Raw genomic sequence first — 19,670 nt, 5'->3', positions numbered from 1 at the left:
GCCCCCCGTTCCCCCTCCCGCCCCTCCCGTCCCCCTCCGCCCCCCCCCCCACGTCCACCTCCGCCCCCCTGTCCCCCCTCCGCCCCCCCGTCCCCCTCCGCCCCCCTGTCCCCATCCGCCCCCTGTCCACCTCCGCCCCCCCTGTCCACCTCCGCCCCCCCCGTCCCCCTCCGCACCCCCTGTCCCCCCTCCGTCCCCCTCCGCCCCCCCGTCCCCCTTCACCCCCCCGTCCCCCTCTACCTCCCCTGTCCCCCCTCCGCCCCCCCGTCCCCCTCTCCGCACCCCTGTCCCCCTCCGTCCCCCTCCGCCCCCCCGTCCCCCTCCACCCCCACGTCCCCCTCCACCCCCCCGTCCCCCTTCACCCCCCTGTCCCCCTCCGCCCCCTGTCTCCGTCCCCCTCTGCGCCCCCTGTCTCCCTCCACTCTGTCCCCCTCCCCCTGTTCCCCTCCCCCCATCCCCCTCCCCGTCCCCCCCTCCCCCATCTCCCCACCCCCCTGCACTCCCTCCAACCTATCCCCCCTCCCCCCGTCCCATCTCCCCACCTGTCCCCTTCCCCCCTCACCCCCCTCCCCGTCCCTCCTCCCCCCTGTCCATCCTCCCCTCCATCTCCCCTTCCCCCTGTCCATCTCCCCCGTCCTATCTCCCCACTCCCGTCCTCCCCCGTCCCCCTTCCCCACCTCCCCCCTCTCCACCTCCCCTCCTCACTGCCCACACCCTTTCCCTACCTCCGTCCCCCTCCCCCTCCTTCCCACCCTTCCCGCTCCTTCCTCCCCCCCACCCTCATTTCCCACTCCTTCCCCCTCCCCTCTTTCCCCGTCCCCCCTCCTTGCCCCGATCTCCCACTCATGCCTTTCCCCCCACTCCTTACCCCCTCCCCCTCCTTCCCCCTCCCCCTCCTTCCCCCTCCCCCTCCTTCCCCGCTCCTTCCCCCTTCCTTCCCCCCTCCTTCCCCCTTTCCCCCCTCCTTCCCCCTTTCCCCCCAGCTTTCCCCTCCCCCTTCCTTCTCCCCTCCTCCCTCTTCGCTCGCTCTCCCTCTTCCGGCCGCTCCCCCTCTTCCCCACGCCCTCCCTCTTGCGCCCACCCTCCCTCTTCCGCTTGCTCACTCTCTCTCCCTTTCGCTCGCTCGCTCTCTCTCGATTTCTCTCTCTCTCGATTTCTCTCTCTCTCGTTTTCGCTCTCTCGTTTTCGCTCTCTCGTTTTCGCTCTCTCGTTTTCGCTCTCTCTCGTTTTCGCTCTCTCGTTTTCGCTCTCTCTCTCTCGTTTTCGCTCTCTCTCGTTTTCACTCTCTCTCGTTTTCAATCTCTCGTTTTCACTCTCTCTCTCTTGTTTTCGATCTCTCGTTTTCGATCTCTCGTTTTCACTCTCTCTCGTTTTCGCTCTCTCGTTTTCGCTCTCTCTCGTTTTCACTCTCTCTCGTTTTCAATCTCTCGTTTTCACTCTCTCTCTCTTGTTTTCGATCTCTCGTTTTCAATCTCTCGTTTTCACTCTCTCTCTCTTGTTTTCGATCTCTCGTTTTCACTCTCGTTTTCACTCTCTCTCGTTTTCGACCTATCGTTTTTTTGCTCTCTCTCTCGTTTTCGCTCGCTCTCTCTCGTTTTCACTCCCTCGCTCTCGTTTTCGCTCTCACTCATTTTCGCTCGCCCTCTCTCGTTTTCGCTCCCTCTCTCGTTTTCGCTCCCTCTCTCGTTTTCGCTCCCTCTCTCGTTTTCGCTCCCTCTCTCGTTTTCGCTCCCTCTCTCGTTTTCGCTCACTCGCTCTCTCTCGTTTTCTCTCTCTCTCTCGTTTTTGCTTGCTCTCTCTCGTTTTCGCTCGCTCTCTCGTTTTCGCTCACTCTCTCGTTTTCTCTCTCTCTCTCGTTTTCGCTCGCTCTCTCTCTCTCTCGTTTTCGCTCGCTCTCTCTCTCTCTCTCGTTTTCGCTCACTCTCTCTCTCTCGTTTCCGCTCCCTCTCTCTCTCTCGTTTTCGCTCCCTCTCTCGTTTTCGCTCCCTCTCTCGTTTTCGCTCCCTCTCTCGTTTTCGCTCCCTCTCTCGTTTTCGCTCACTCGCTCTCTCTCGTTTTCTCTCTCTCTCTCGTTTTTGCTTGCTCTCTCTCGTTTTCGCTCGCTCTCTCGTTTTCGCTCACTCTCTCTCGTTTTCGCTCGCTCTCTCGTTTTCGCTCGCTCTCTCTCGTTTTCGCTCTCGTTTTCGCTCTCGCTCTCTCTCGTTTTCACTCTCTCGTTTTCGCTCTCTCTCTCATTTTCGCTCGCTCTCTCGTTTTCGCTTGCTCGCTCTCGTTTTCTCTCCCTCGTTTTCGCTCGCTCGCTCTCTCTCATTATCGCTCGCTCTCTCTCATTTTCACGCGCTCTCGATTTCGCTCTCTCTCGTTTTCGCTCGCTCTCTCTTTGGTTTTCGCTTTCTTTCGTTTTCGCTCGCTCGCTCTCTCCCGTTTTCGCTCTCTCTTGTTTTCGCTCTCTCTCGTTTTCGCTCGCTCGCTCTCTCTCTCGTTTTCGCTCGCTCTCTCGTTTTCGCTCTCTGTCGTTTTCACTCACTCCCTCTCTCTCTCGTTTTTGCTCTCTCTCTCGTTTTCGCTCTCTATCATTTTCGCTCGCTCTCTTGTTTTTGCTCTCTCCATTTTTGCTCGCTCTCTCTCCCTCGTTTTCGCTCTCTCGTTTTCGCTCTCTCGTTTTCACTCTCTTTTTTTGCTTGCTCGCTCTCTCGTTTTCGCTCTCGCTTTGGTTTTCGCGCGCTCTCTCTCGTTTTCGCTCACTCTCTCTCGTTTTCGCTCACTTTCTCTCTCTTGTTTTCGCTCGCTCTCTCTCGTTTTCGCTCGCTCTCTCTCTCCCGTTTTCGCTCGCTCTCTTGTTTTCGCTCTCTCTCTCGTTTTCGCTCGCTCTCTCTCTCTCTCTCGTTTTCGCTCGCTCTCTCTTGTTTTCGCTCGCTCACGTTTTCGCTCTCTCGTTTTCACTCTCTTTTTTTGCTTGCTCGCTCTCTCGTTTTCGCTCTCGCTTTGGTTTTCGCGCGCTCTCTCTCGTTTTCGCTCACTCTCTCTCGTTTTCGCTCACTTTCTCTCTCTTGTTTTCGCTCGCTCTCTCTCTCTCGTTTTCGCTCGCTCTCTCTCTCTCGTTTTCGCTCGCTCTCTCGTTTTCGCTCTCTCTCTCGTTTTCGCTCGCTCTCTCGTTTTCGCTCTCTCTCTCGTTTTCGCTCGCTCTCTCTCTTGTTTTCGCTCGCTCTCTCGTTTTCGCTCTCTCTCTCTCTTGTTTTCGCTCGCTCTCTCGTTTTCGCTCTCTCTCTCGTTTTCACTCGCTCTCTCTCTCTCTCGTTTTCGCTCGCTCTCTCTCTCTCTCGTTTTCGCTCACTCTCTCTCGTTTCCGCTCCCTCTCTCTCTCTCGTTTTCGCTCCCTCTCTCGTTTTCGCTCCCTCTCTCGTTTTCGCTCCCTCTCTCGTTTTCGCTCACTCGCTCTCTCTCGTTTTCTCTCTCTCTCTCGTTTTTGCTTGCTCTCTCTCGTTTTCGCTCGCTCTCTCGTTTTCGCTCACTCTCTCTCGTTTTCTCTCTCTCTCTCGTTTTCCCTCGCTCTCTCTCGTTTTCGCTCGCTCTCTCGTTTTCGCTCGCTCTCTCGTTTACGCTCGCTCTCGCTCGCTTTCGCTCGCTCACTCTCTCGCTTTCGCTCGCTCACTCTCTCGTTTTCTCTCTCTCGTTTTTGCTTGCTCTCTCTCTCATTTTCGCTCGCTCTCTCTCGTTTTCGCTCGCTCTCTCATTTTCGCTCGCTCTCTCTCGTTTTCGCTCCCTCACTCTCTCGCTTTCGCTCGCTCACTCTCTCTCGTTTTCGCTCTCGCTCTCTCTCGTTTTCGCTTTCTCTCGTTTTCTCTCTCTCTCTCGTTTTCGCTCTCTCGTTTTCGCTCGCTCGCTCTCTCTCGTTTTCGCTCGCTCGCTCTCTCTCGTTTTCGCTCTCTCGTTTTCGCTCTCTCTCGTTTTCGCTTTCGCTCTCTCTCGTTTTCACTCTCTCTCGTTTTCGCTCTCTCTCATTTTCGCTCGCTCTCTCGTTTTCGCTTGCTCGCTCTCGTTTTCTCTCCCTCGTTTTCGCTCGCTCGCTCTCTCATTATCGCTCGCTCTCTCTCATTTTCACGCGCTCTCGATTTCGCTCTCTCTCGTTTTCGCTCGCTCTCTTTTTGGTTTTCGCTCTTTCTTTCGTTTTCGCTCGCTCTCTCCCGTTTCCGCTCTCTCTCGTTTTCGCTCTCTCTCGTTTTCGCTCTCTCCCGTTTTCGCTCTCTCTCGTTTTCGCTCTCTCTTGTTTTCGCTCTCTCTCGTTTTCACTCGCTCTCTCTCTCGTTTTCGCTCGCTCGCTCTCTCGTTTTCGCTCTCTGTCGTTTTCACTCACTCCCTCTCTCTCTCGTTTTTGCTCTCTCGCTCTCGTTTTCGCTCTCTATCATTTTCGCTCGCTCTCTCGTTTTTGCTCTCTCCATTTTTGCTCGCTCTCTCTCCCTCGTTTTCGCTCTCTCTCGTTTTCGCTCTCTCGTTTTCACTCTTTTTTTGCTTGCTCGCTCTCTCGTTTTCGCTCTCGCTTTGGTTTTCGCGCGCTCTCTCGTTTTCGCTCACTCTCTCGTTTTCGCTCACTTTCTCTCTCTTGTTTTCGCTCGCTCTCTCTCTCTCGTTTTCGCTCGCTCTCTCTCTCCGTTTTCGCTCGCTCTCTCGTTTTCGCTCGCTCTCTCGTTTTCGCTCTCTCTCTTGTTTTCGCTCGCTCTCTCTCTCTCGTTTTCGCTCGCTCTCTCTTGTTTTCGCTCGCTCTCTCGTTTTCGCTCTCTCTCACGTTTTCGCCATCTCTCGTTTTCGCTCTCTCTCTCGTTTTCGCTCGCTCTCTCTCTCTCTCTCGTTTTCGCTCACTCTCTCTCTCTCGTTTCCGCTCCCTCTCTCTCTCGTTTTCGCTCCCTCTCTCGTTTTCGCTCCCTCTCTCGTTTTCGCTCCCTCTCTCGTTTTCGCTCACTCGCTTTCTCTCGTTTTCTCTCTCTCTCTCGTTTTTGCTTGCTCTCTCTCGTTTTCGCTCGCTCTCTCGTTTTCGCTCACTCTCTCTCGTTTTCGCTCTCTCTCTCGTTTTCACTCGCTCTCTCTCGTTTTCGCTCGCTCTCTCGTTTTCTCTCGCTCGCTTTCGCTCGCTCACTCTCTCGCTTTCGCTCGCTCACTCTCTCGCTTTCGCTCGCTCACTCTCTCGTTTTCTCTCTCTCGTTTTTGCTTGCTCTCTCTCTCGTTTTCGCTCGCTCTCTCTCGTTTTCGCTCGCTCTCTCATTTTCGCTCGCTCTCTCTCGTTTTCGCTCGCTCTCTCTCGTTTTCGCTCCCTCACTCTCTCGCTTTCGCTCGCTCACTCTCTCTCGTTTTCGCTCTCGCTCTCTCTCGTTTTCGCTTTCTCTCATTTTCTCTCTCTCTCTCTTGTTTTCGCTCTCTCGTTTTCGCTCGCTCGCTCTCTCTCGTTTTCGCTTTCTCTCGTTTTCTCTCTCTCTCTCGTTTTCGCTCTCTCGTTTTCGCTCGCTCTCTCTCGTTTTCGCTCTCTCGTTTTTGCTCTCTCTCGTTTTCGCTCTCGCTCTCTCTCGTTTTCGCTCTCTCTCTCATTTTCGCTCTCTCTCTCATTTTCGCTCGCTCTCTCGTTTTCGCTTGCTCGCTCTCGTTTTCTCTCCCTCGTTTTCGCTCGCTCGCTCTCTCATTATCGCTCGCTCTCTCTCATTTTCACGCGCTCTCGATTTCGCTCTCTCTCGTTTTCGTTCGCTCTCTCTTTGGTTTTCGCTCTTTCTTTCGTTTTCGCTCGCTCGCTCTCTCCCGTTTTCGCTCTCTCTCGTTTTCGCTCTCTCTTGTTTTTGCTCTCTCTCGTTTTCGCTCGCTCGCTCTCTCTCTCGTTTTCGCTCGCTCGCTCTCTCATTTTCGCTCTCTGTCGTTTTCACTCACTCCCTCTCTCTCGTTTTCGCTCTCTATCATTTTCGCTCGCTGTCTCGTTTTTGCTCTCTCCATTTTTGCTCGCTCTCTCTCCCTCGTTTTCGCTCTCTCTCGTTTTCACTCTCTTTTTTTGCTTGCTCGCTCTCTCGTTTTCGCTCTCGCTTTGGTTTTCGCGCGCTCTCTCTCGTTTTCGCTCACTCTCTCTCGTTTTCGCTCACTTTCTCTCTTGTTTTCGCTCGCTCTCTCTCTCTCGTTTTCGTTCGCTCTCTCTCTCTCGTTTTCGCTCGCTCTCTCGTTTTCGCTCTCTCTCTCGTTTTCGCTCGCTCTCTCCCTCTTGTTTTCGCTTACTCTCTCTCTCTCTCTCGTTTTCGCTCGCTCTCTCGTTTTCGCTCTCTCTCTCGTTTTTGCTCGCTCTCTCTCTCGTTTTCGCTCGCTCTCTCTCTCTCTCGTTTTCGCTCACTCTCTCTCGTTTCCGCTCCCTCTCTCTCTCTCGTTTTCGCTCTCTCTCTCTCACGTTTTCGCTCGCTCTCTCTTTCGTGCTCGGTCGCTCGCTCTCTCGTTTTCGCTCACTCGTTCTCTCTCTCTCCCTTTTGTTCTCTCGCTTGTTCTCTCTTTTATTCTCTCGTTCACTCTCTCTGCCTTTGTTCTTTCTCTCTTTTGTTCTCTCTCTTTGAAGAACTGGTGAGCCGTAACGTTCACCTCAAGGTACATGTCCACCTTCTGTCACTCTACAGCTGGCAAGGATCTGCGCTTCACCTCCCAGTTAATTAGCCGAGCCAAGCGAGAGGGTTGGGCACAGTGGTCCCTGAAGAAAGGAATGCAAACACTTCCAGAAGCGATGCAGCAGGAATTACTGAGACGGGGAGTGGAGATTCACCTGAATGCACCAGTCCACAGACTCCAGCAGACAGCTGACAGAGCCTGGAAGGTCAGGGGTTAAACAAAATAGGAGAACCGTTCATAAATATAAACCATCCCAAACCCCTCGATTAGATTCCAGTCTGTAACTCACTCCCGGGTATCTGTTATTCTATATATAAACCACCCCGAACCCCTCGATTAGATTCCAGTCTGTAACTCACTCCGGGTATCTGTTATTCTATATATAAACCACCCTAAACCCCTCGATTAGATTCCAGTCTGTAACTCACTCCCGGGTATCTGTTATTCTATATATAAACCACCCCGAACCCCTCGATTAGATTCTAGTCTGTAACTCACTCCCGGGTATCTGTTATTCTATATATAAACCACCCCGAACCCCTCGATTAGATTCCAGTCTGTAACTCACTCTGGGTATCTGTTATTCTATATATAAACCACCCCGAACCAATTGATTAGATTCCAGTCTGTAACTCACTCCGGGTATCTGTTATTCTATATATAAACCATCCCGAACCCCGCGATTAGATTCCAGTCTGTAACTCACTCCCAGGTATCTGTTATTCTTTATATAAACCACCCTAAGCCCCTCGATTAGATTCCAGCCTGTAACTCACTCCCGGGTATCTGTTATTTTTTATATAAACTACCCTGAACCCCTTGATTAGATTCCAGTCTGTAACTCACTCCCGGGTATCTGTTATTCTATATATAAACCACCCCGAACCCCTCGATTAGATTCCAGTCTGTAACTCACTCCCGGATATCTGTTATTCTATATATAAACCACCCAGAACCCCTCGATTAGATTCCAGTCTGTAACTCGCTCCCGGGTATCTGTTATTCTATATATAAACCACCCTGAACCCCTCGATTAGATTCCAGTCTGTAACTCACTCCGGGTATCCGTTATTCTATATATAAACCATCCCGAACCCCTCGATTAGATTCCAGTCTGTAACTCGCTCCCGGGTATCTGCTTTTCTATATATAAACCACCCTGAACCCCTCGATTAGATTCCAGTCTGTAACTCACTCCCGGGTATCTGTTATTCTATATATAAACGACCCCAAACCCCTCGATTAGATTCCAGTCTGTAACTCACTCCCGGGTATCTGTTATTCTATATGTAAACCACCCTGAACCCCTCGATTAGATTCCAGTCTGTAACTCACTCCCGGGTATCTGTTATTCTGTATATAAACCACCCTGAACCCCTCGATTAGATTCCAGTCTGTGACTCACTCCCGGGTATCTGTTATTCTATATATAAACCACCCCGAACCCCGCGATTAGATTCCAGTCTGTAACTCACTCCCGGGTATCTGTTATTCTATATATAAACCACCCCAAACCCCTCGATTAGATTCCAATCTGTAACTCACTCCCGGGTATCTGTTATTCTATATATAAACCACCCCGAACCCCGCGATTAGATTCCAGTCTGTAACTCGCTCCCGGGTATCTGTTATTCTATATATAAACCACCCTGAACCCCTCGATTAGATTCCAGTCTGTGACTCACTCCCGGGTATCTGTTATTCCATATATAAACCACCCCGAACCCCGCGATTAGATTCCAGTCTGTAACTCGCTCCCGGGTATCTGTTATTCTATATATAAACCACCCTGAACCCCTCGATTAGATTCCAGTCTGTGACTCACTCCCGGGTATCTGTTATTCTTTATATAAACCACCCCGAACCCCTCGATTAGATTCCAGTCTGTAGCTCACTCCCGGGTATCTGTTATTCTATATATAAACCACCCTGAACCCCTCGATTAGATTCCAGTCTGTAACTCACTCCCGGGTATCTGTTATTCTATATATAAACCACCCTGAACCCCTCGATTAGATTCCAGTCTGTAACTCACTCCCGGGTATCTGTTATTCTATATATAAACCACCCCGAACCCCTCGATTAGATTCCAGTCTGTAGCTCACTCCCGGGTATCTGTTATTCTATATATAAACCACCCTGAACCCCTCGATTAGATTCCAGTCTGTAACTCACTCCCGGGTATCTGTTATTCTACATATAAACCACCCTGAACCCCTCGATTAGATTCCAGTCTGTAACTCACTCCCGGGTATCTGTTATTCTATATATAAACCACCCTGAACCCCTCGATTAGATTCCAGTCTGTAACTCACTCCCGGGTATCTGTTATTCTATATATAAACCACCCCGAACCCCCTCGATTAGATTCCAGTCTGTAACTCATTCCCGGGGTATCTGTTATTCTATATATAAACCACCCCGAACCCCTCGATTAGATTCCAGTCTGTAACTCACTCCCGGGTATCTGTTATTCTTTATATAAACCACCCTGAACCCCTCGATTAGATTCCAGTCTGTAACTCACTCCCGGGTATCTGTTATTCTATATATAAACCACCCCGAACCCCTCGATTAGATTCCAGTCTGTAACTCACTCCCGGGTATCAGTTATTCTATATATAAACCACCCCGAACCCCCTCGATTAGATTCCAGTCTGTAACTCACTCCCGGGGATCTGTTATTCTATATATAAACCACCCCGAACCCCTCGATTAGATTCCAGTCTGTAACTCACTCCCGGGCATCTCTTATTCTATATATAAACCACCCCGAACCCCCTCGATTAGATTCCAGTCTGTAACTCACTCCCGGGTATCTGTTATTCTATATATAAACCACCCTGAACCCCTCGATTAGATTCCAGTCTGTAACTCACTCCCGGGTATCTGTTATTCTATATATAAACCACCCTGAACCCCTCGATTAGATTCCAGTCTGTAACTCACTCCTGGGTATCTGTTATTCTATATATAAACCACCCTGAACCCCTCGATTAGATTCCAGTCTGTAACTCACTCCCGGGTATCTGTTATTCTATATATAAACCACCCCGAACCCCTCGATTAGATTCCAGTCTGTAACTCACTCCGGGTATCTGTTATTCTATATATAAACCACCCTAAACCCCTCGATTAGATTCCAGTCTGTAACTCACTCCCGGGTATCTGTTATTCTATATATAAACCACCCCGAACCCCTCGATTAGATTCTAGTCTGTAACTCACTCCCGGGCATCTGTTATTCTATATATAAACCACCCCGAACCCCTCGATTAGATTCCAGTCTGTAACTCACTCTGGGTATCTGTTATTCTATATATAAATCACCCCGAACCAATTGATTAGATTCCAGTCTGTAACTCACTCCGGGTATCTGTTATTCTATATATAAACCACCCCGAACCAATTGATTAGATTCCAGTCTGTAACTCACTCCGGGTATCTGTTATTCTATATATAAACCATCCCGAACCCCGCGATTAGATTCCAGTCTGTAACTCGCTCCCGGGTATCTGTTATTCTATATATAAACCACCCTGAACCCCTCGATTAGATTCCAGTCTGTAACTCACTCCGGGTATCTGTTATTCTATATATAAACCATCCCGAACCCCTCGATTAGATTCCAGTCTGTAACTCGCTCCCGGGTATCTGTTATTCTATATAAACCACCCTGAACCCCTCGATTAGATTCCAGTCTGTAACTCACTCCCGGGTATCTGTTATTCTATATATAAACCACCCTGAACCCCACGATTAGATTCCAGTCTGTAACTCACTCCCGGGTAGCTGTTATTCTATATATAAACCACCCCAAACCCCTCGATCAGATTCCAGTCTGTAACTCACTCCCGGGTATCTGTTATTCTATATATAAACCACCCCGAACCCCTCGATTAGATTCCAGTCTGTAACTCACTCCCGGGTATCTGTTATTCTATATATAAACCACCCTGAACCCCTCGATTAGATTCCAGTCTGTGACTCACTCCCGGGTATCTGTTATTCTATATATAAACCACCCCGAACCCCGCGAATAGATTCCAGTCTGTAACTCACTCCCGGGTATCTGTTATTCTATATATAAACCACCCCAAACCCCTCGATTAGATTCCAATCTGTAACTCACTCCCGGGTATCTGTTATTCTTTATATAAACCACCCCGAACCCCGCGATTAGATTCCAGTCTGTGACTCACTCCCGGATATCTGTTATTCCATATATAAACCACCCCGAACCCCTCGATTAGATTCCAGTCTGTAACTCGCTCCCGGGTATCTGTTATTCTATATATAAACCACCCTGAACCCCTCGATTAGATTCCAGTCTGTGACTCACTCCCGGGTATCTGTTATTCTTTATATAAACCACCCCGAACCCCTCGATTAGATTCCAGTCTGTAGCTCACTCCCGGGTATCTGTTATTCTATATATAAACCACCCTGAACCCCTCGATTAGATTCCAGTCTGTAACTCACTCCCGGGTATCTGTTATTCTATATATAAACCACCCTGAACCCCTCGATTAGATTCCAGTCTGTAACTCACTCCCGGGTATCTGTTATTCTATATATAAACCACCCTGAACCCCTCGATTAGATTCCAGTCTGTAACTCACTCCCGGGTATCTGTTATTCTATATATAAACCACCCTGAACCCCTCGATTAGATTCCAGTCTGTAACTCACTCCCGGGTATCTGTTATTCTACATATAAACCACCCTGAACCCCTCGATTAGATTCCAGTCTGTAACTCACTCCCGGGTATCTGTTATTCTATATATAAACCACCCTGAACCCCTCGATTAGATTCCAGTCTGTAACTCACTCCCGGGTATCTGTTATTCTATATATAAACCACCCCGAACCCCCTCGATTAGATTCCAGTCTGTAACTCATTCCCGGGGTATCTGTTATTCTATATATAAACCACCCCGAACCCCTCGATTAGATTCCAGTCTGTAACTCACTCCCGGGTATCTGTTATTCTTTATATAAACCACCCTGAACCCCTCGATTAGATTCCAGTCTGTGACTCACTCCCGGGTATCTGTTATTCCATATATAAACCACCCCGAACCCCGCGATTAGATTCCAGTCTGTAACTCGCTCCCGGGTATCTGTTATTCTATATATAAACCACCCTGAACCCCTCGATTAGATTCCAGTCTGTGACTCACTCCCGGGTATCTGTTATTCTTTATATAAACCACCCCGAACCCCTCGATTAGATTCCAGTCTGTAGCTCACTCCCGGGTATCTGTTATTCTATATATAAACCACCCTGAACCCCTCGATTAGATTCCAGTCTGTAACTCACTCCCGGGTATCTGTTATTCTATATATAAACCACCCTGAACCCCTCGATTAGATTCCAGTCTGTAACTCACTCCCGGGTATCTGTTATTCTATATATAAACCACCCCGAACCCCTCGATTAGATTCCAGTCTGTAACTCACTCCCGGGTATCTGTTATTCTATATATAAACCACCCTGAACCCCTCGATTAGATTCCAGTCTGTAACTCACTCCCGGGTATCTGTTATTCTACATATAAACCACCCTGAACCCCTCGATTAGATTCCAGTCTGTAACTCACTCCCGGGTATCTGTTATTCTATATATAAACCACCCTGAACCCCTCGATTAGATTCCAGTCTGTAACTCACTCCCGGGTATCTGTTATTCTATATATAAACCACCCCGAACCCCCTCGATTAGATTCCAGTCTGTAACTCATTCCCGGGGTATCTGTTATTCTATATATAAACCACCCCGAACCCCTCGATTAGATTCCAGTCTGTAACTCACTCCCGGGTATCTGTTATTCTTTATATAAACCACCCTGAACCCCTCGATTAGATTCCAGTCTGTAACTCACTCCCGGGTATCTGTTATTCTATATATAAACCACCCCGAACCCCTCGATTAGATTCCAGTCTGTAACTCACTCCCGGGTATCAGTTATTCTATATATAAACCACCCCGAACCCCCTCGATTACATTCCAGTCTGTAACTCACTCCCGGGGATCTGTTATTCTATATATAAACCACCCCGAACCCCTCAATTAGATTCCAGTCTGTAACTCACTCCCGGGCATCTCTTATTCTATATATAAACCACCCCGAACCCCCTCGATTAGATTCCAGTCTGTAACTCACTCCCGGGTATCTGTTATTCTATATATAAACCACCCTGAACCCCTCGATTAGATTCCAGTCTGTTACTCATCCCGGGTATCTGTTATTCTATATATAAACCACCCTGAACCCCTCGATTAGATTCCAGTCTGTAACTCACTCCTGGGTATCTGTTATTCTATATATAAACCACCCTGAACCCCTCGATTAGATTCCAGTCTGTAACTCACTCCCGGGTATCTGTTATTCTATATATAAACCACCCCGAACCCCTCGATTAGATTCCAGTCTGTAACTCACTCCGGGTATCTGTTATTCTATATATAAACCACCCTAAACCCCTCGATTAGATTCCAGTCTGTAACTCACTCCGGGTATCTGTTATTCTATATATAAACCACCCCGAACCAATTGATTAGATTCCAGTCTGTAACTCACTCCGGGTATCTGTTATTCTATATATAAACCATCCCGAACCCCGCGATTAGATTCCAGTCTGTAACTCGCTCCCGGGTATCTGTTATTCTATATATAAACCACCCTGAACCCCTCGATTAGATTCCAGTCTGTAACTCACTCCGGGTATCTGTTATTCTATATATAAACCACCCGAACCCCTCGATTAGATTCCAGTCTGTAACTCACTCCCGGGTATCTGTTATTCTATATATAAACCACCCCGAACCCCTCGATTAGATTCCAGTCTGTAACTCGCTCCCGGGTATCTGTTATTCTATATAAACCACGCTGAACCCCTCGATTAGATTCCAGTCTGTAACTCACTCCCGGGTATCTGTTATTCTATATATAAACCACCCTGAACCCCACGATTAGATTCCAGTCTGTAACTCACTCCCGGGTATCTGTTATTCTATATATAAACCAACCCAAACCCCTCGATTAGATTCCAGTCTGTAACTCACTCCCGGGTATCTGTTATTCTATATATAAACCACCCCGAACCCCTCGATTAGATTCCAGTCTGTCACTCACTCCCGGGTATCTGTTCTTCTATATATAAACCACCCTGAACCCCTCGATTAGATTCCAGTCTGTGACTCACTCCCGGGTATCTGTTATTCTATATATAAACCACCCCGAACCCCGCGATTAGATTCCAGTCTGTAACTCACTCCCGGGTATCTGTTATTCTATATATAAACCACCCCAAACCCCTCGATTAGATTCCAATCTGTAACTCACTCCCGGGTATCTGTTATTCTATATATAAACCACCCCGAACCCCGCGATTAGATTCCAGTCTGTAACTCGCTCCCGGGTATCTGTTATTCTATATATAAACCACCCCAAACCCCTCGATTAGATTCCAGTCTGTGACTCACTCCCGGGTATCTGTTATTCCATATATAAACCACCCCGAACCCCGCGATTAGATTCCAGTCTGTAACTCGCTCTCGGGTATCTGTTATTCTATATATAAACCACCCTGAACCCCTCGATTAGATTCCAGTCTGTGACTCACTCCCGGGTATCTGTTATTCTTTATATAAACCACCCCGAACCACTCGATTAGATTCCAGTCTGTAGCTCACTCCCGGGTATCTGTTATTCTATATATAAACCACCCTGAACCCCTCGATAAGATTCCAGTCTGTAACTCACTCCCGGGTATCTGTTATTCTATATATAAACCACCCCGAACCCCTCGATTAGATTCCAGTCTGTAACTCACTCCCGGGTATCTGTTATTCTTTATATAAACCACCCTGAACCCCTCGATTAGATTCCAGTCTGTAACTCACTCCCGGGTATCTGTTATTCTATATATAAACCACCCCGAACCCCTCGATTAGATTCCAGTCTGTAACTCACTCCTGGGTATCTGTTATTCTATATATAAACCACCCCGAACCCCCTCGATTAGATTCCAGTCTGTAACTCACTCCCGGGGATCTGTTATTCTATATATAAACCACCCCGAACCCCTCGATTAGATTCCAGTCTGTAACTCACTCCCGGGTATCTCTTATTCTATATATAAACCACCCCGAACCCCTCGATTAGATTCCAGTCTGTAACTCACTCCGGGTATCTGTTATTCTATATATAAACCACCCTAAACCCCTCGATTAGATTCCAGTCTGTAACTCACTCCCGGGTATCTGTTATTCTATATATAAACCACCCCGAACCCCTCGATTCGATTCTAGTCTGTAACTCACTCCCGGGTATCTGTTATTCTCTCTATAAACCACCCCGAACCCCTCGATTAGATTCCAGTCTGTAACTCACTCTGGGTATCTGTTATTCTATATATAAACCACCCCGAACCAAATGATTAGATTCCAGTCTGTAACTCACTCCGGGTATCTGTTATTCTATATATAAACCACCCCGAACCAATTGATTAGATTCCAGTCTGTAACTCACTCCGGGGATCTGTTATTCTATATATAAACCACCCCGAACCAAATGATTAGATTCCAGTCTGTAACTCACTCCCGGGTATCTGTTATTCTATATATAAACCACCCCGAACCCCGCGATTAGATTCCAGTCTGTAACTCGCTCCCGGGTATCTGTTATTCTATATATAAACCACCCTGAACCCCTCGATGAGATTCCAGTCTGTAACTCACTCCGGGTATCTGTTATTCTATATATAAACCATCCCGAACCCCTCGATTAGATTCCAGTCTGTAACTCGCTCCCGGGTATCTGTTATTCTATATAAACCACCCTGAACCCCTCGATTAGATTCCAGTCTGTAACTCACTCCCGGGTATCTGTTATTCTATATATAAACCACCCTGAACCCCACGATTAGATTCCAGTCTGTAACTCACTCCCGGGTATCTGTTATTCTATATATAAACCACCCCAAACCCCTCGATTAGATTCCAGTCTGTAACTCACTCCCGGGTATCTGTTATTCTATATATAAACCACCCCGAACCCCTCGATTAGATTCCAGTCTGTAACTCACTCCCGGGTATCTGTTCTTCTATATATAAACCACCCTGAACCCCTCGATTAAATTCCAGTCTGTGACTCACTCCCGGGTATCTGTTATTCTATATATAAACCACCCCGAACCCCGCGATTAGATTCCAGTCTGTAACTCACTCCCGGGTATCTGTTATTCTATATATAAACCACCCCAAACCCCTCGATTAGATTCCAATCTGTAACTCACTCCCGGGTATCTGTTATTCTATATATAAACCACCCCGAACCCCGCGATTAGATTCCAGTCTGTAACTCGCTCCCGGGTATCTGTTATTCTATATATAAAGCACCCTGAACCCCTCGATTAGATTCCAGTCTGTGACTCACTCCCGGGTATCTGTTATTCCATATATAAACCACCCCGAACCCCGCGATTAGATTCCAGTCTGTAACTCGCTCCCGGGTATCTGTTATTCTATATATAAGCCACCCTGAACCCCTCGATTAGATTCCAGTCTGTGACTCACTCCCGGGTATCTGTTATTCTTTATTTAAACCACCCCGAACCACTCGATTAGATTCCAGTCTGTAGCTCACTCCCGGGTATCTGTTATTCTATATATAAACCACCCTGAACCCCTCGATAAGATTCCAGTCTGTAACTCACTCCCGGGTATCTGTTATTCTATATATAAACCACCCCGAACCCCTCGATTAGATTCCAGTCTGTAACTCACTCCCGGGTATCTGTTATTCTTTATATAAACCACCCTGAACCCCTCGATTAGATTCCAGTCTGTAACTCACTCCCGGGTATCTGTTATTCTATATATAAACCACCCCGAACCCCTCGATTAGATTCCAGTCTGTAACTCACTCCCGGGTATCTGTTATTCTATATATAAACCACCCCGAACCCCCTCGATTAGATTCCAGTCTGTAACTCACTCCCGGGGATCTGTTATTCTTTATATAAACCACCCCGAACCCCTCGATTAGATTCCAGTCTGTAACTCACTCCCGGGTATCTCTTATTCTATATATAAACCACCCCGAACCCCTCGATTAGATTCCAGTCTGTAACTCACTCCGGGTATCTGTTATTCTATATATAAACCACCCTAAACCCCTCGATTAGATTCCAGTCTGTAACTCACTCCCGGGTATCTGTTATTCTATATATAAACCACCCCGAACCCCTCGATTAGATTCTAGTCTGTAACTCACTCCCGGGTATCTGTTATTCTATATATAAACCACCCCGAACCCCTCGATTAGATTCCAGTCTGTAACTCACTCTGGGTATCTGTTATTCTATATATAAACCACCCCGAACCAAATGGTTAGATTCCAGTCTGTAACTCACTCCGGGTATCTGTTATTCTATATATAAACCACCCCGAACCAATTGATTAGATTCCAGTCTGTAACTCACTCCGGGTATCTGTTATTCTATATATAAACCATCCCGAACCCCGCGATTAGATTCCAGTCTGTAACTCGCTCCCGGGTATCTGTTATTCTATATATAAACCACCCTGAACCCCTCGATTAGATTCCAGTCTGTAACTCACTCCGGGTATCTGTTATTCTATATATAAACCATCCCGAACCCCTCGATTAGATTCCAGTCTGTAACTCGCTCCCGGGTATCTGTTATTCTATATATAAACCACCCTGAACCCCTCGATTAGATTCCAGTCTGTAACTCACTCCCGGGTATCTGTTATTCTATATATAAACCACCCTGAACCCCTCGATAAGATTCCAGTCTGTAACTCACTCCCGGGTATCTGTTATTCTATATATAAACCACCCCAAACCCCTCGATTAGATTCCAGTCTGTAACTCACTCCCGGGTATCTGTTATTCTATATATAAACCACCCCGAACCCCTCGATTAGATTCCAGTCTGTAACTCACTCCCGGGTATCTGTTATTCTATATATAAACCACCCCGAACCCCTCGATTAGATTCCAGTCTGTAACTCACTCCGGGTATCTGTTATTCTATATATAAACCACCGTAAACCCCTCGATTAGATTCCAGTCTGTAACTCACTCCCGGGTATCTGTTATTCTATTTATAAACCACCCCGAACCCCTCGATTAGATTCTAGTCTGTAACTCACTCCCGGGTATCTGTTATTCTATATATAAACCACCCCGAACCCCTCGATTAGATTCCAGTCTGTAACTCACTCTGGGTATCTGTTATTCTATATATAAACCACCCCGAACCAAATGATTAGATTCCAGTCTGTAACTCACTCCGGGTATCTGTTATTCTATATATAAACCACCCCGAACCAATTGATTAGATTCCAGTCTGTAACTCACTCCGGGTATCTGTTATTCTATATATAAACCATCCCGAACCCCGCGATTAGATTCCAGTCTGTAACTCGCTCCCGGGTATCTGTTATTCTATATATAAACCACCCTGAACCCCTCGATTAGATTCCAGTCTGTCACTCACTCCGGGTATCTGTTATTCTATATATAAACCATCCCGAACCCCTCGATTAGATTCCAGTCTGTAACTCGCTCCCGGGTATCTGTTATTCTATATATAAACCACCCTGAACCCCTCGATTAGATTCCAGTCTGTAACTCACTCCCGGGTATCTGTTATTCTATATATAAACCACCCTGAACCCCACGATTAGATTCCAGTCTGTAACTCACTCCCGGGCATCTGTTATTCTGTATATAAACCACCCTGAACCCCTCGATTAGATTCCAGTCTGTGACTCACTCCCGGGTATCTGTTATTCTATATATAAACCACCCCGAACCCCGCGATTAGATTCCAGTCTGTAACTCACTCCCGGGTATCTGTTATTCTATATATAAACCACCCCAAACCCCTCGATTAGATTCCAATCTGTAACTCACTCCCGGGTATCTGTTATTCTATATATAAACCACCCCGAACCCCGCGATTAGATTCCAGTCTGTAACTCGCTCCCGGGTATCTGTTATTCCATATATAAACCACCCCGAACCCCGCGATTAGATTCCAGTCTGTAACTCACTCCCGGGTATCTGTTATTCTATATATAAACCACCCTGAACCCCTCGATTAGATTCCAGTCTGTGACTCACTCCCGGGTATCTGTTATTCTTTATATAAACCACCCCGAACCCCTCGATTAGATTCCAGTCTGTAGCTCACTCCCGGGTATCTGTTATTCTATATATAAACCACCCTGAACCCCTCGATTAGATTCCAGTCTGTAACTCACTCCCGGGTATCTGTTATTCTATATATAAACCACCCTGAACCCCTCGATTAGATTCCAGTCTGTAACTCACTCCCGGGTATCTGTTATTCTATATATAAACCACTCCGAACCCCTCGATTAGATTCCAGTCTGTAGCTCACTCCCGGGTATCTGTTATTCTATATATAAACCACCCTGAACCCCTCGATTAGATTCCAGTCTGTAACTCACTCCCGGGTATCTGTTATTCTACATATAAACCACCCTGAACCCCTCGATTAGATTCCAGTCTGTAACTCACTCCCGGGTATCTGTTATTCTATATATAAACCACCCTGAACCCCTCGATTAGATTCCAGTCTGTAACTCACTCCCGGGTATCTGTTATTCTACATATAAACCACCCTGAACCCCTCGATTAGATTCCAGTCTGTAACTCACTCCCGGGTATCTGTTATTCTATATATAAACCACCCTGAACCCCTCGATTAGATTCCAGTCTGTAACTCACTCCCGGGTATCTGTTATTCTATATATAAACCACCCCAAACCCCCTCGATTAGATTCCAGTCTGTAACTCATTCCCGGGGTATCTGTTATTCTATATATAAACCACCCCGAACCCCTCGATTCGATTCCAGTCTGTAACTCACTCCCGGGTATCTGTTATTCTTTATATAAACCACCCTGAACCCCTCGATTAGATTCCAGTCTGTAACTCACTCCCGGGTATCTGTTATTCTATATATAAACCACCCCGAACCCCTC

General features: G+C 47.5%; 1 protein-coding gene across 1 annotated transcript in view; it reads left to right on the top strand.

Moving 5' to 3' along the window:
* Positions 1 to 6,604: 6,604 nt before the first annotated feature.
* LOC144490311 (protoporphyrinogen oxidase-like) overlaps positions 6,605 to 19,670 on the top strand; it is a gene marked incomplete at its 3' end in the record, with an annotated part of 31,505 nt that continues 18,439 nt past the window's right edge. Inside the window, exon 1 of the mRNA XM_078208076.1 lies at positions 6,605 to 6,823. Within this exon, the coding sequence (XP_078064202.1) occupies positions 6,605 to 6,823 (219 nt within the window). The remainder of the gene's footprint in view (positions 6,824 to 19,670) is intronic.

The sequence above is a fragment of the Mustelus asterias genome, unplaced genomic scaffold (genome assembly GCF_964213995.1).
Source record: "Mustelus asterias unplaced genomic scaffold, sMusAst1.hap1.1 HAP1_SCAFFOLD_3137, whole genome shotgun sequence".
In the NCBI taxonomy this organism is placed as follows: Eukaryota; Metazoa; Chordata; class Chondrichthyes; order Carcharhiniformes; family Triakidae; genus Mustelus; species Mustelus asterias.
Note: the sequence above shows the minus strand (reverse complement) of the source record. Positions and strands in the feature narration are given on the sequence as shown.